Genomic DNA, 13,909 nt, shown 5'->3' on the forward strand with positions numbered 1-13,909 from the left:
TGATATAATAGCATCAGCCTTTTCTTTCTGGTGATTGTTCCCATTTTTTCCTTTGCATTCCCAGATTGTTTACACACATGGATGTCCTACCCTCCACCCCTTCCCACCTTATCTTCTTTGATATTTATTTTTCTTTTTTCTGTTTATGGTACCAGCATATCAAAACTTCAAGGAACAGATTGCTCTTTTATTCCTGTTCCTCTGTAGGTCCACGGAAAGTGCAGCAAGGGAGAACTGATAGTTAAATTTCATAGAAACACATTAGCCATGTTCCTACAGTGCTTTTATAAAAAAAAAAGGGGGGGGGGAAGGAAGCCTGTGGGCAGAAAGTAAAAGCAGGAGAGACTGCTTCACGCAGTTTGGAAAGACACCAAAATGTCTACTAGAGCTGGTTTTGTAGGGTTTAAGGATAGTTCATTGACTTGAGTTGGAACATCCTCCATTTTTTTTTTAAAAAAAGAACATCACATTGACTGAGATGGACAGCCACAGAAATGGAACAAATAAAGTGAATAAATAAAAGCAAAGAACATAGCAGCTCAACCCCAGGGCAGCAACCAGCCAAAAGGAAGGCTATGCTAGATACTGCTGGATCTCCTACTAAGAGAGAACAACGTTCTAAAGACCATCCGCATTGATGGGCCTAAAATGGTTCTGGTTGGAAAACGGCAGTTTTGAATCTAATTTGAGTTTAGTAAGGAGTATATTTGCAGGCTGAGAATGTGAAGAGGATATCGTATCCAGTCCCCCAGACTGTACTGGTGATGGGCCAAGTCTGGTTTGTTTGTGTTGTTCAGGCCTACCATCAGGTAGAGAGCTATGATGCAGGTTCTTTAAGACAGTTATGTAATAATTTTATAGGAAACAAAGTTTTCTTGCCTATTAAGATTTAAGAAATAAGTGCTCATGAAAAAAACAGGGCAACAACATGTTTAATAGATCCCATTGGTGCATTTTAGTCATATCAGTTCGAAACTCCTTGCTAGTAAGGTTATAGTACGTCAGTTTTAAAAGGAAAAGGAAGATCTAATTTTTTGTTGCTTTATAAAATTGCTTGAAGAAAGACATTCACATTTGCATGTGCAGAAATGGGAGGTACACCTTAGATTCTAGATATAACCAGGATTTTCAGAAATAGTTCCAGCAGGCAGAGGCGTAGCGTGGGGGGTGCAGGGGGGGCCGGCCGCACCGGGCGCAACATCTGGGGGGGCACGCTCGCACTCGCAGCTCTCTGCCCCTGCCTGTGCGAATCCGATCCGAGCCACCGGGTCGCCGACCACTGTGGAGGGGGGGGGCGCAAATTACTTGCCTTGCCCCGGGTGCTGACAACCCACGCTACGCCACTGCCAGCAGGAGTCTGTTCTAATTCATGTGGAAAGGCAATATTCTTACTATTGAAAACAGTGGGAAAATTAGCTTGAGAAAAAAACCAAAACATGTGATATGTTGATTTCCATCCTGGTCTTTTTCCAGCTGATTCAGAATGATCTGGAGGAGGAGGAGGAGGAGGAGGAGCAAAGGAGCCCTAGTCAAGGGAGTCTTCGCTTTCGGCATCAGCAGCCTATTGAGCTCAAGGGACCTGATGGGATCCATGTGGTCCACGGTAGCACAGGCACTCTCCTAACCTCAGACCTCAACAGCCTTCCTGAGGATGACCAGAAAATACTAGCTCGCTCCTTAGAGACACTGACTGCTGAAGGTGGGTCCTATTGTGACAGAAACGCTCGTACTGAATCTGCCAAATCCACCCCTATGCACAAGATGAGAGAGGTGATCATGGAGAGCCCACTGGAAATCACAGAGTTATGACTAGAAGTGGCATCACTGGTGTAGCCCTCCAAAGGATCCTGGGCCTACACAGACTCCTGCAGCAGGAGGAGCAGCAGACTAAAGGACAAGAGAAGAAAAGAGGGCAGGGTCACCAATGCCAGGCCACCGCCTGTTCCAGAGTAAATCTAACCAAGATAAGACGTTATTTTGTTATAGCAGTCCTGAAGAGCCTAGCTCCAGGGATGAAGGCTCTCAGGACCAGACGCTCAAAAGATTTGACTCACTCTCTTAATTTTGTTTTTCAGATATAAAGTGTTTCAAATAAAAGCTATGGGAAGCCCTGTGATATAAACCTAAAGCTAGAATTGCAATAATCGTGGTGCCATGTTCCATCAGTCCATCGATCCTTGACTGGATCAATGTGTTCTCCTACCACCATGGTAGCAGGGAATGATGGCTACCAAGCGAATGCAGCTAAGATGATTCTATGATGATCCATTTGGTCTCACACAATAGTTGTGTGATAAACTTCAGGAAGCTCCATAAATCTGTTCAGCATTAATCTGTGTTGTCATATTTCCTGGAAAAGAAACCTGAAGCCATGTTTTCATTTTGGTGGCTTACAAAAACAGTACAGCAACCAAGCAGAGTGACTAAATAAGGTTCTGGATGTCAAGAGTGTTGGTGTGTAATTTTTTCTTCTTCTTTTATTTCAAACAATGATGTGTTGAGAGTTTTTGGAATGGTCTGTTAAAGGAACCAGAAATACATTACACATGAATTTGGTTAATCTGTGTGTACTCTTTTCCATCCCAAATGTCATGTTAACCATTTTGCCATAGGTTTCATAACTACTTTAGACTGAATGCACACACCGTGTCAGCTGAAAAAATCAGAATGATAATTATATTCATCAATAAAAGTAACATATTCCTAAGACTACCAAGGAAAGGAATTAAAAGTGTCCCTTATGGATTATGCAGCAATCTACAGTATATATAATGAACTAACACCATTCTGATGTGAATAAATTAAATCTAAAGAAACCTATTTAACCTGAGATTTACATGAATCCATTTAGGAGAAGTTAAGATAACAGGACAATTCTACATGCCCAAAAGCAAAGTTTGAAAAGAACCATGACAAGGTGGATGATCGTAATGCATAGAAAAATAGCAATGATGATCAAGAGTGGACTGTTCTATTTGCTGGAATTTATGGGCAAGAAAAATCATTATTTACCATTCATATATAGTAATTGTATTCATAAAACATTTAGCTACAATCGCCAGCCTTTGCACCATAACTGTTTACTGAGATTTCAGTTTTGCTCTGTCTTATTAGCTGAAATGGCTGCTGTTTTGGATTATTACGAGTAAATTTGCAATCTCAACAACTGGTACAATATAGGAGGATGGGAATGGTAGCTCATCACAGGAAGTTTGTAATTGCCATTAAATAGCAACATGCAATAGTGTGCTGTTATGCACTTGCTAATCAGGATTTTCAGCCACAGCTGTCAAGCATACATTTCCTTGCTGAAGTAGCAAAATATCTTCTTTAGCTTCTAAATCTCCCTTAGATGCTATCAGTTTTTCCTGAAATGTTCAGGTGACTTGAAATTAGCATTCAAAAATCAAAAAACAGTATTTTCAAACTGCTGAATTGTGGGTTTCTTAAATGCTTACAGGTGGCTCCAATACTATAAATTTGCATAAGCCAAGTACAACTTTTGACACAACAGGCCTGTCCATTTCAGATGTGGTTTCTCCAGATGTTGATCTGGGGGAGAAAGGGTAGATTTTGCTCATGCCTAGTATTAACCCTTTGCCAGCACAATTTGACCGAAAAGAAGTCAGATATGTACACTATGATAGTTACAGTCATCTCCAGAGCTATAAAACTGAAATCACCAAGACTGGATTTAAGACAAACTAATTCTACTTAAAAGTAGTATTTAATCATTTTGAAGTCAGATTATGTTGTGAAAGATTTAAAAATAACGGGTTATAAAAATTAGAATAAAGATAATATATATATATAGTAATAACTATAAATCATATGCTTCCAACACATCTGCTCTAAGATGAGTTCAGTGGCAGCAAATAAATACCTGCCTTACTTCATTGTCATCCCTGAATTCTAATCTTCCATTCAAAAGATTGTGGTTGAGTCAGAGTAATGTAACAATATATCTAATAATTCCTAAAACCTACATTTCCTCAGTCTACCAACACTATGTCTTTTCCTGCTTGTTGAGCTCTTGGACCACATAGCACAATTTAATGTTGTCGTCTTTTTTTAATTCATGTGTCAACTATAATACAAGAGATGCTCAAAACTAATGGGAAGTTTTGTTCATTTTTAAAAAATCAAGATTCTGTGTGAAGCTTGTAAGAACTCTTTAATGTTTCTAAAGCCAGAAGGTTTGGAAAATGCACAGAGTGATGTTATTTTAGGAGTATATATTTTTTATAATGTAGATTGAATGATATCCAAAGTCATCTCTCTGTCTCTCCCATCTCTTTCTCTCTCTCTCATCCTTCTATGTAAACCATGTGTTTACCAAGAAATTTACATTCTGTTGCTATTGTTTGTGCCCAATACTGTTCTTGATTCAGAGAGATCTTCGGGGCCTTTCTGCAGAAAGGGAGTTCTGGTGGGAAATGTGTCATGTGTCTGATTAACGAAACACTTAAAAGAACTTTCAGGCATTTTTTTAACCTAAAAGCCTTTATTAAGGTTACAGATATGTCAGCACGGCATGGTGGAATGCTAAGATCTGATTTTTTTTTTTCCGTTGCGCATACATTCCAGGCATTTTTCCCTCCCCTATTTTGGGGAAGTGAATCACATCTTCCAAGTTAATTGGAAGATGTGAATCACTTCCGGTTCCTTTTTCCCGGGCTTTCCTTATTCTCCTCCCCTTTCACTGTTGCCTGATTTAACTATAAAAATACCAGACAGTTCTGCATATTGTCAAAGCAAGAATATACAGTATTTGCAGCGTTGACAAAATGATTATTTTCACTTCAGTGTAACATGAAAAGGCAAACCTACTTTCTATTAAAGCAAGATACAGTACATAGATAATAAATGATGATAGATGATAGATAGATGGATGATAGATAGATAGAGAGATAGATAGAGAGATATGAGAGATATTGATAGAGCGATAGAGAGATAATAGATGAGAGAAATAGTTGATAATAGATGTTTCAATGCTTACCAAAAATATGGCATCTCTACAACTTTGAAAGATCATTTGTTGGGCCATTTGAAAGAGGAGTTGTGGAACAATGTAGGTTGCATTCGACCACATAGAGGTGGAGCAGAACACAACGCTCCCCAATTGTCAGGCACAGCACCACTGCCATGTGGGTCACTGATTCAGAAGCTAGGATTCGGTAGGTGAGGGTTTCTACTCACAATGGGGAATGGAAGTTCTGGGAATTGAAGTCCATGTGCCTTAAAAGTTGCCAAGCTTGGGAGACCCTGTTCTAGAGGAACCTGGTATCAGACAGATTTGGAAACAATCAAACAAGCTTTGCAAAAGGCACAATTGTTTTAATGACTCAAGGGGAGAAGCTTTATTCATGGATCCATGTAGTACAAAGTCCCTCTTTCAAATGCTTTGCGCCCCCCCCCCCGCTTACCAATTACATGCCAATGTTTCTATAGTTACAAGTTGTAATCAAAGCCAATTGCTTCAGAACTTCTCTTTAATTGTGTGTTGCATAAGATTGAGACAAAGCATGTATCCATTAATTAGGGAAAGGCTTGGATAATGCTTCCTGAACAGTTTGTTTCTGGAATCTGCAGAATTCTAAGTGAAAGCTTTGCTTCCTGGATTCACTAATTAGCATCCCATCATATTATAAAAGAATCAGATGTTGCACTTATTCCAGGAAAGTGGATAAGAATTGAAGCTTTAATTAGCAGAACCCAATACATTGAATTATTCTGATCTGAGAAAGATTTGCATACAGATGGTTACTTCTGCACATACAAGGAAAGGGAATATATTTATTCTTGTTTTTCATATTCCTGTATTAGTCTTCATCATAACAAACTTTGAGGGTCATCCTAATTCTCACCTGTACCTTCTGAACTAGCTTGGATCACATTCAGCTGTATGCTACTAGAAAAGGACTAGTCCAGGGGTCTTCAAACTTGGCCCTTTTATGACTTGTGGACTTCAACTCCCAGAAGTCCTCAGCCAGCGTGCCTGGCTGAGGAATTCTGGGAGTTGAAGTCCACAAGTCATAAAAAGGCCAAGTTTGAAGACCCCTGGACTAGGGTGTGAACAATATTGATAGGAATATCAGGATTGAGAGCTTTGTATCTCCTGTCTAAATTTCTGTTCATTTTGGCTTCTCTGGGATGTGGGCAAGTTGCATTTCTCTGGTTTTCCCCCCTTACTAGTTTTAAGTACATTTAATTGAAAAAGAATTTTATTTGTATGAAATGCAAATCTATTAGTCTATTCAGCAGCTAAAGAACAATTGGCTTTCCAAGATAAATTTTTCTTTATCAAATTTTATACAGCCACCCATCTCACAAGAAGTTAATCCAACATATGCATTGGTTCAAGGATCAAGGTTTTATTTAGCATCCAGTTTTAAAATACAGGGTTTGTAAAGGTACTGTTGCCAATTAGATAGTCAATATCAAATAGATCAATATTTATCTTTTTTTCAACTGATAAAATGTGCATAAGCATTGAAGAGAAAGCCCCATTGCTTTACTCTACATTTCAAGAATAGCTATAAGGGTTAGCATTTACATTAATTCAGAGCTTCTTGAGAAAAAATAGCAGAATTGTTCCTTGACATTTTTAAAGAACACATTTATGTCCTATGTGAAGAATAATGCTCCATTGGTGCAACACCTTTTCACATCCACTATCTTTGCAGCTGTTGTCGCTTCTAATCTGTTTTGATCAGCAACATCCTAAAGCATCTCCCCACTTAGGAAATCTTCAAAATTCAACATTCCTATTTACTTGAAAATCCCAGCGTAAATGACCTGTTCTGGTTATTTTGACCACTGTATGTAGTTGTTTTATCTTCCTAAAATTGGTTATTGCTATTATGAACACAATCCCAAGAAATTCTTAATCCTTCCACCCTCTTCTTCTCAATTACATTCCTTTCTCACCATAGCTCAAAGTAAAAAAGTGATTCAGAACTTGATCAGCAAATGAAACAGTGGCCTCCTTTGATACCGGGAGCTTAAGGTGGGAAAGGAAGGTGGGCTTTTGCCAAGATTCAGATTTTTCACATTTTTTTTCACCCAAATCAAGTTTCCAGATATATTCAACAAACATCACAGCCAATGTTCTTCCACTGCTGTGACCTCATCCTCTAGATCCATATGTGGTGTTTGCAGTATTCAATGGCCTACAGAAAAAGGAGAGAACAGCTATTTTCAGTTCATATCACAACTGACCATAAGAGAAAGTTGAGAATCTGGAGACACAGCCAACACCTGAACTGAACTTCAAGAGGCATCTGTCAACTTGTCTCAGTTTTTAATCCCTTTTCAATAAAAATTGAAGGTTCTTGGAGTAAACTACAGGTAGTCCTCGACTTACAATAGTTTGTTTAGTGACCATTTGAAGTTACAACAGCACTGAGAAAAGTGTTTGAGGACCGTTTTTCACAATTACGACCATTGCAGCATCCCCGTGGCCACGTGATCTAAATTCGGACGCTTAGCAACTGGCATGTATTTATGTCGGTGGCCGTGTCCGAGGGTCAGGTGATCCCCTTTTGCGACCTTCTGACAAGCAAAGTCAATGGGGAAGTCAGATTCGCTTAACAACTATGTTACTAACAACTGCAGTGACTCACTTAACAACTGTGGCAAGAAAGGTCGTAAAATGGAGCAAAACTCACTTAGGAACAGAAAGCATGGTTGTAAGTCAAGGACTACTTGTTTACTAGTGAGATTTGCTTTGAAGTGGGACGAGTGAGACTTATTATTCAGATTTCAGTGAGATGTCATCCAGATCTAAGCCTTTCCTATCAGAGAAGTTGCTTCAGGCAACTCTGACAGATCTGAAATTTTGAATATAATGCTTTCACCTCCCATCTTTTTGATATGTATATGAATATAATATAAGATTACGTTTCAACAGGGCTTTTTTTCTCATAGAACACCCAGAACGGAGTTCCGGCACCTTTTTTGGATGGAACCTTGTAGGATAGGCAAGGCGGGTTGTATGACGTGTGTGAGTTCCAGCACCTTTTTTTTTTTTTTTTTACAAAAAAAGCACTGCTTTTCAAACAAGGGAATTGGTTCCCTTGTATTGCATAAAAATGTGTTTGCAATTTGACCTCTTCTAATGAAAGAACTAGGAAAGCTATTTTGAACAAATAGAAAGGGTTAGGATTTCATCAGTGATCCCGTGCTTGGCACCTTATTGGTGGATCCATAAGATTGTGTGTCAAGAAAGAGACAGTGAGTTTAAGAGGATATTATTAGTCCAGAAGCTCTTTCTACAAATGAATTCTGCTGCTTTTTTTAAAAAAAAAAATGCTTATGATCTTATTCTCCCAAGTTTTTCTTTTATTCCTTCCTTGGGTTTTGATTTGTATATGACATTGAGCTATTTGTTGCTTTTTCTCTTTGCAGCAGTGTTTGGCTAAAGAAAGGAAAGAATTAATTTATAAAGAAAAAGAGTAAAAATCCATATTTCTCTCAGTCAATATGATTGCCTTCTTTCTACTTGTTTTGAAAATGGGTTTTTTAAAATGAAATCCATCTTCCTTCCTTCCTTCCTTCCTTCCTTCCTTCCTTCCTTCCTTCCTTCCTCAGTATTTTGCACTAAAGACTTAACCCTCTCCTCCTCCCTCTCCCCCCCCCCCATTCCCCCAATCACTTGATTACCTGGCATTGCTCTGCAGTCTCAAGATTCTTGCACCAGAAAGTAGGGCCCCGGGAACAGGCCTCCATTCCCACAAGATGGGGTTCAGGACAAATTCCTATTTTCTGTGTGGCAAAAGAGTAAAATATTACTTTGTTAGAAAGAGCTTTATAAAACTATTTTAAATCCACTCTTCTCCCCCTCCCCCGCCCCATAAAAAGAAGGAATATTTTGCTGTACATGAAGGCTGCATGGATGGGATTTCACAAGGGCATCTGACCCACTCGTCCTTTATGCTTTCTTACATGGGAGCATTTGCAGAGGGGGGTGCATAGCCACTGTCTCTCTCCAAACCCCCTTTCCTGTTTCTTCCCCTTCCGCTTCACATTTGGCCTGTATATTGCGGAGGGAGAGTAGTATTTGGAAGCCTGGGGTTTTCTTTATTGTTTTCTTTTTATTGCTTTCTGTGTTTGATTTAGCGGCCCACATTCAGTTTTGAGTCAGGTGGCCTCCAGAATTTATTGTCTTCAAGGACTGGCAAGTTATATACAGTAAGTACTGTGAAATGAAGAGTTCAATGGCACTTACGGTTTTGTAAGAGCAGGGTTTAAACTGCTCACCCATTGAATATAAATCAGTTTTACAATATGACTTACCACACATACAAAGGATGCTTGCATGACTTGTATCAGGAGTTGGACAGCAGCTGGTTCATATTGGTCCACCAGTTGATCACACTGTAATAAAGCAGAAAGAAGTCAGACTAAGGCAGGTGCCTGGTGGGGTCCTCTAGCTTCAAAACCAACTAAACCTCTTATCATATCAATTAAATGAATTAATCTAAATCATGGTAACTAGAGCAACCTGCTTCATTCTAGTATATTCCAGATTATCCCCAATATGTTGATGTCCAGCCCAACCGAAGGACTATAGGAAGGAGAGAGTTGATCTGGAAATACTGCCTTCACTCCAACTCCCAAAGAATTTCACTGTGGTTGCCCAAAATCTTGTTGATCTGGAACCTCAAAACATTTCTTTCATCTTCTTAAAAGTTGTTCAAGTTCTTCCCAACTAATGTGAATGTTCCAACCACTTGGAAAATGGTTTGTAACTCTTCAGGAAGGTTATAATTCATAACTCCTTTTTTTTCTACCCATCCTAACAGGATGGGGAGAGAGATAAACAACTGGATTCTCTTTTTTATTCTTCCATAGCATCTTAACTCCTTAGAAATTTGTCTACAGTACTACTTACTGTATATACGAAAGCATCGGGGAGTAGTTGGCATCCTTTAGCAAGGAAAGATCCAATCTGGGCTTGTGTTTCGTTCTTCTCCAGTTCATTATCAATATAATTAACAAGAACTATACACATGTGACATATTTCATTATCCTTGTCTTCTGATACTTTCTCAAAAGCTACTTTCTTTTCAGGAGCTATTTTCTCAAGAGCTACTTTCTCTAAACATCAAACAAATAAACATTAGCGTGTACAGCTTGACTTAATGCTAGTTCTCATACATATGTGTGTATAACAATTAAATTATTTTAAGTCATTTCTCAGTCATGCCTAATGCAGTACAGAATGAGCTCTAAATGAAACACAAAAGCCAGTAAACAAACCAAAATTAGAAGCAGTTGCAAGAAAGTAAATTTAAAGGTATGAACAATATACAAAGCCTAAAAGCATCATCTAGTTTGAAGTCTGTATCTGGTCTTTAGAACAAGATTAAGCACATTTTAAAGGCACAAGGCTATAGTTTAATATCATGATCGTCAAAAGGGACAACTTCTAGTTTCTTTGGCCCATTTTTATGGTTTTAATTTGGGAATTGAAGCAAAGGATTTCTGGAAGGCAAGTTCCCCCATCCCTACCTAACCCACTAAATATTCCCCTCTAAAAGTCAGAAACCTATAACCTGGGGTGTGGTTTTGCTGTTTAGACTCATTTTGAATATTTTTCAATTCTATTTCCTATATTTTCTATTTTTAAAAATGGACAAAAATCTGTTTTTCAGGAATTGGGTCATTTTGCCACCCAATTTCAGAAGCACAATCTAGAACTGCTTATGAGCAGAAAATGAGGTGGGATGGGGAGAGGGCAGGGGGGCACATGAAACTCCTGAGTTGCTCATCCTTGGTTTAAAGACAAATAATAGGCAGCAGCCAAGCATTCAGGAAAAAGTGATTCATAAATGGGATATTTATTTATTTATTTATTTATTTAATTTTTATCCCGCCCTTCTCCTTACGGACTCAGGGCTGCTGACAGCCTTGTAAAACAGATACAACAATAAAAAATACCCAGTTTAAAACCTAATTAAAATAAAATATTTACTGTGGCCTATGTCAATTAAAATTACTCTTAAAACCCCACTAAAAATTCCCCTAGGCCAATCCCGCTTGTTGGAAGAGCCATGTCTTAAGGGCGCGGCAGAAGGAGGGGAGATCCGGGATCACCCGGATCTCTGGGGGTAGTTCAGAGAGATCTGAATAGTTAGGAGCATTGAGTTTGCGGATAATGATTGATTATTAATCTTCAAATGCTTCTCTGGGAGTCTCTTTAGTGCGAAAAGTCTATCAGAAAGATGAAATCGCCTTCAAGTCAACTTTGATTCTTGGAGACTTTGTGGGTATGTCTGTATATTTGGCAACAATAATGAAATGCCTACTTCCAGGTTGTTGTTGTTTCAGCTTCTTAATCTACTGAGAGAGCCAGTTAAGGCATCAGGCTAGAAACCAGGAGACCATGAGTTCTAGTCCCAGCTTAGGCATAAAGCCAGTTGGGTGACCTTGGGCCAATCACTTTCTCTCAGCCCTAAGAAGCAGGCAATGGCAAACCACTTCTGAAAAACCTTTCCAAAAAACCTGCATTTATAAACTCCCATCCAAGTATGAACATGATCCAATCTTTCTGAGATTGGATTTTGTGAAAGTTAGATATGTGCTACAAGATGTGCTATAAATACAAAGTTAAGACCGATAAAATGAATTTCATTCCCATCCTGAAGGCAGAAGATGTAGAACAAACAAAAACCTACCGGTGCTTAAAGATACATCTTCTGGGCAACATTTGAGCATAATGCACACGGATTCAGGTTTAGTAGCCTCCAACAGCATAATGAGAACTGCCATTCCATAAGAATTCACAAAGTCCCTGCACTGAGGAACGACTTCATGAGGCAACATGTAACAAACATTCTCCATCTGATGGACTATTTGCTCCTGAAATATAGAAAGATTAAAAAAAATAGATTAAAAAGAAATCAAGCATCTAATCTGCAGAGAGTGCAAATGAGGGAGAAGAGAGCCATTACATGTAGTCCTCAGCTTACAACAGACCCAAAAAAAGGTGCTTACAACTTGGATTCAAATTTCCAATGGTCATTCTCCTATGGTCATGTGATCACATTCTGGTCACGTGGCAACTGGCTCGCATTTGTGGCCATTTGTAATATCTGTGGTCAAAATGTTTTTTTTTCTGGAAACTGGTATTTACTTCCAGTTTCTGTCAAAAAAAAAAACATTGTGGACAATGGGCTCACTTAATGACTGTGGATTAAGCTTAATGAGTCACAGAATGAGTGGACAGCCATATAAATTTTCTTAAATAAAATAAAATAAAGATCATGGTGATTCACTTAATGACCACTAAAAAAATATTGTAAAATTGAGTCAGGCACATGATGAATTGCTTAATGACCAGCATGACTTACAACTATATTTCTGAGCTCAATTATGGTCATAAATCAAGGATTATTTGTACTTCTTTCTTCCAGTAACAGCACAAATGAAAGAAGTGAAGTTAATTTGCTGAAATAATGTTCAGAGGTGAAGACCGTTTTAGTCATTCTTGAATAGCAGAGGGAAACGTGACAGAGGCAGCAAATATGAGAGTATTTGTTTAAAGTTCTCTCTTCTCTGGTTATCTCTTCAAATGTTCTGCACCTTCCCTAAATCTGAAATAATTTGCATCCAGACAACCTGAATCCACATTATGATTGGACTAAATGGAAAGCCTCATAGAAACAAAAATCAAATGTTGATTTGGTTGCTCGAAATCAAGAAACTCCATGCATTTGTCTTCATTTCTTCTCATAATTTCAGAGATGAAGGCTTTGAAAATTAATTCAGTGTATAGAAGATGCCTTCAAGAAATTCTCCTCTATCACCATTTCCCACAACATAATAACAGACTAATTCAATGTTTCTTACTTCTGTGTTATTGTTCTCCACCAAGTTCTCTGCCACCTGTACGACTTTCTTGCACATATCACACATCAAATGAGGTTTATCTGCATCTGAAATTGTCTACATAATGGAGTTTTGAGAGAGAGAGAGAATTAAAACAAATGTAATAAAATCGTATTTTTAGGGTTAAACAAAAGTAAAAAAAGATATAACATCGTTACATTGTCAAATCTGATTGCAGTGAGAATATTAATTGTCTCTTGGTTAAGATGATCTCTGCAATCGATACAGAAAGAAGTGACCAGGCTTTCTTCTCAATTACAATAATTTGAGAAAATTTCATTGTTTGAATGAATTACAATTAATTCTCCTTTGCTAATGATCCTTAAATGGTAGTTACATTATGATTCTTAAATTTTCTAGACTCTTTCCATTTGTCACCTGCTTAGGGCAGCATCAGTGGAAGTGATTAATAGCTAAATATGTCTTTTGTGGAAGTCATTGTTAAGACGATGCTACCTACCATATGTGGGTTGCACAAATCTGGACAACCCCCAGATAGAAACAAAGAGTCAGTTTCTGTATTTTTTCCCCCTGCCATTTAGTGGTCATCTGCATGTTTCAGCTCTTCACCTTAGGTCTCAGAGATTTTTCTTTTCCTGTTTCTTCTTCTATGCTCTTACCGTAAGGTTAACTTTATTCCCCATGAAATGCCTTCTCAATTTTACCCAAGGATACATTTCACATTCTACTTGTTTTGGTTTTGAGCAAATCTCAGCCATTCTCCTATGGCAGTGATGGCAAACCTTTTAGAGACTGAGTGCCCAAACTGCAACCCAAAACCCACTTATGCATCGTCGGGTGCCAGGTGGGTGTGGTCCATTGGGTGGGTGTGGCTGCAGTGGTAACGGCAGACTGGGTGGGACTAAAAAGTTCAATCAATCAATTCCAACTTTGCAAGATCTTTTTTTTCCCCGCAAGAAGTTGAAATTGACTGATTGAACCTTTTTTTTTTTGGTACACCACGGTGGAGACCTAAAGTGAAAAGGTTTTATAAAACCCAGCTGAAGGCCTAGGA

General features: G+C 38.5%; 2 protein-coding genes across 2 annotated transcripts in view; one reads left to right on the forward strand and one right to left on the reverse strand.

Annotated features, from left to right (window-relative positions):
- The window catches only part of CDH23 (cadherin related 23), a gene marked incomplete at its 5' end in the record, with an annotated part of 322,097 nt that extends 320,288 nt beyond the window's left edge, over positions 1-1,809 (forward strand). Inside the window, one exon of the mRNA XM_015813612.1 lies at positions 1,474-1,809. Coding sequence (XP_015669098.1) covers positions 1,474-1,809 — 336 coding nt within the window. The remainder of the gene's footprint in view (positions 1-1,473) is intronic.
- Positions 1,810-7,122: 5,313 nt separating this feature from the next.
- The window catches only part of LOC114922409 (prosaposin-like), a 27,872-nt gene continuing 21,085 nt past the window's right edge, over positions 7,123-13,909 (reverse strand). Inside the window, exons 9-14 of the mRNA XM_029283661.1 lie at positions 12,856-12,951; positions 11,682-11,865; positions 9,896-10,062; positions 9,298-9,378; positions 8,665-8,766; positions 7,123-7,172 (exon numbers count right to left, since the gene is read on the reverse strand). Of these exons, the coding sequence (XP_029139494.1) occupies positions 7,137-7,172; positions 8,665-8,766; positions 9,298-9,378; positions 9,896-10,062; positions 11,682-11,865; positions 12,856-12,951 (666 nt within the window). The 3' untranslated portion in view covers positions 7,123-7,136. The remainder of the gene's footprint in view (positions 7,173-8,664; positions 8,767-9,297; positions 9,379-9,895; positions 10,063-11,681; positions 11,866-12,855; positions 12,952-13,909) is intronic.

Source organism: Protobothrops mucrosquamatus, unplaced genomic scaffold, assembly GCF_001527695.2.
Source record: "Protobothrops mucrosquamatus isolate PMUCROS unplaced genomic scaffold, P.Mucros_1.0 scaffold175, whole genome shotgun sequence".
Classification (NCBI taxonomy): Eukaryota; Metazoa; Chordata; class Lepidosauria; order Squamata; family Viperidae; genus Protobothrops; species Protobothrops mucrosquamatus.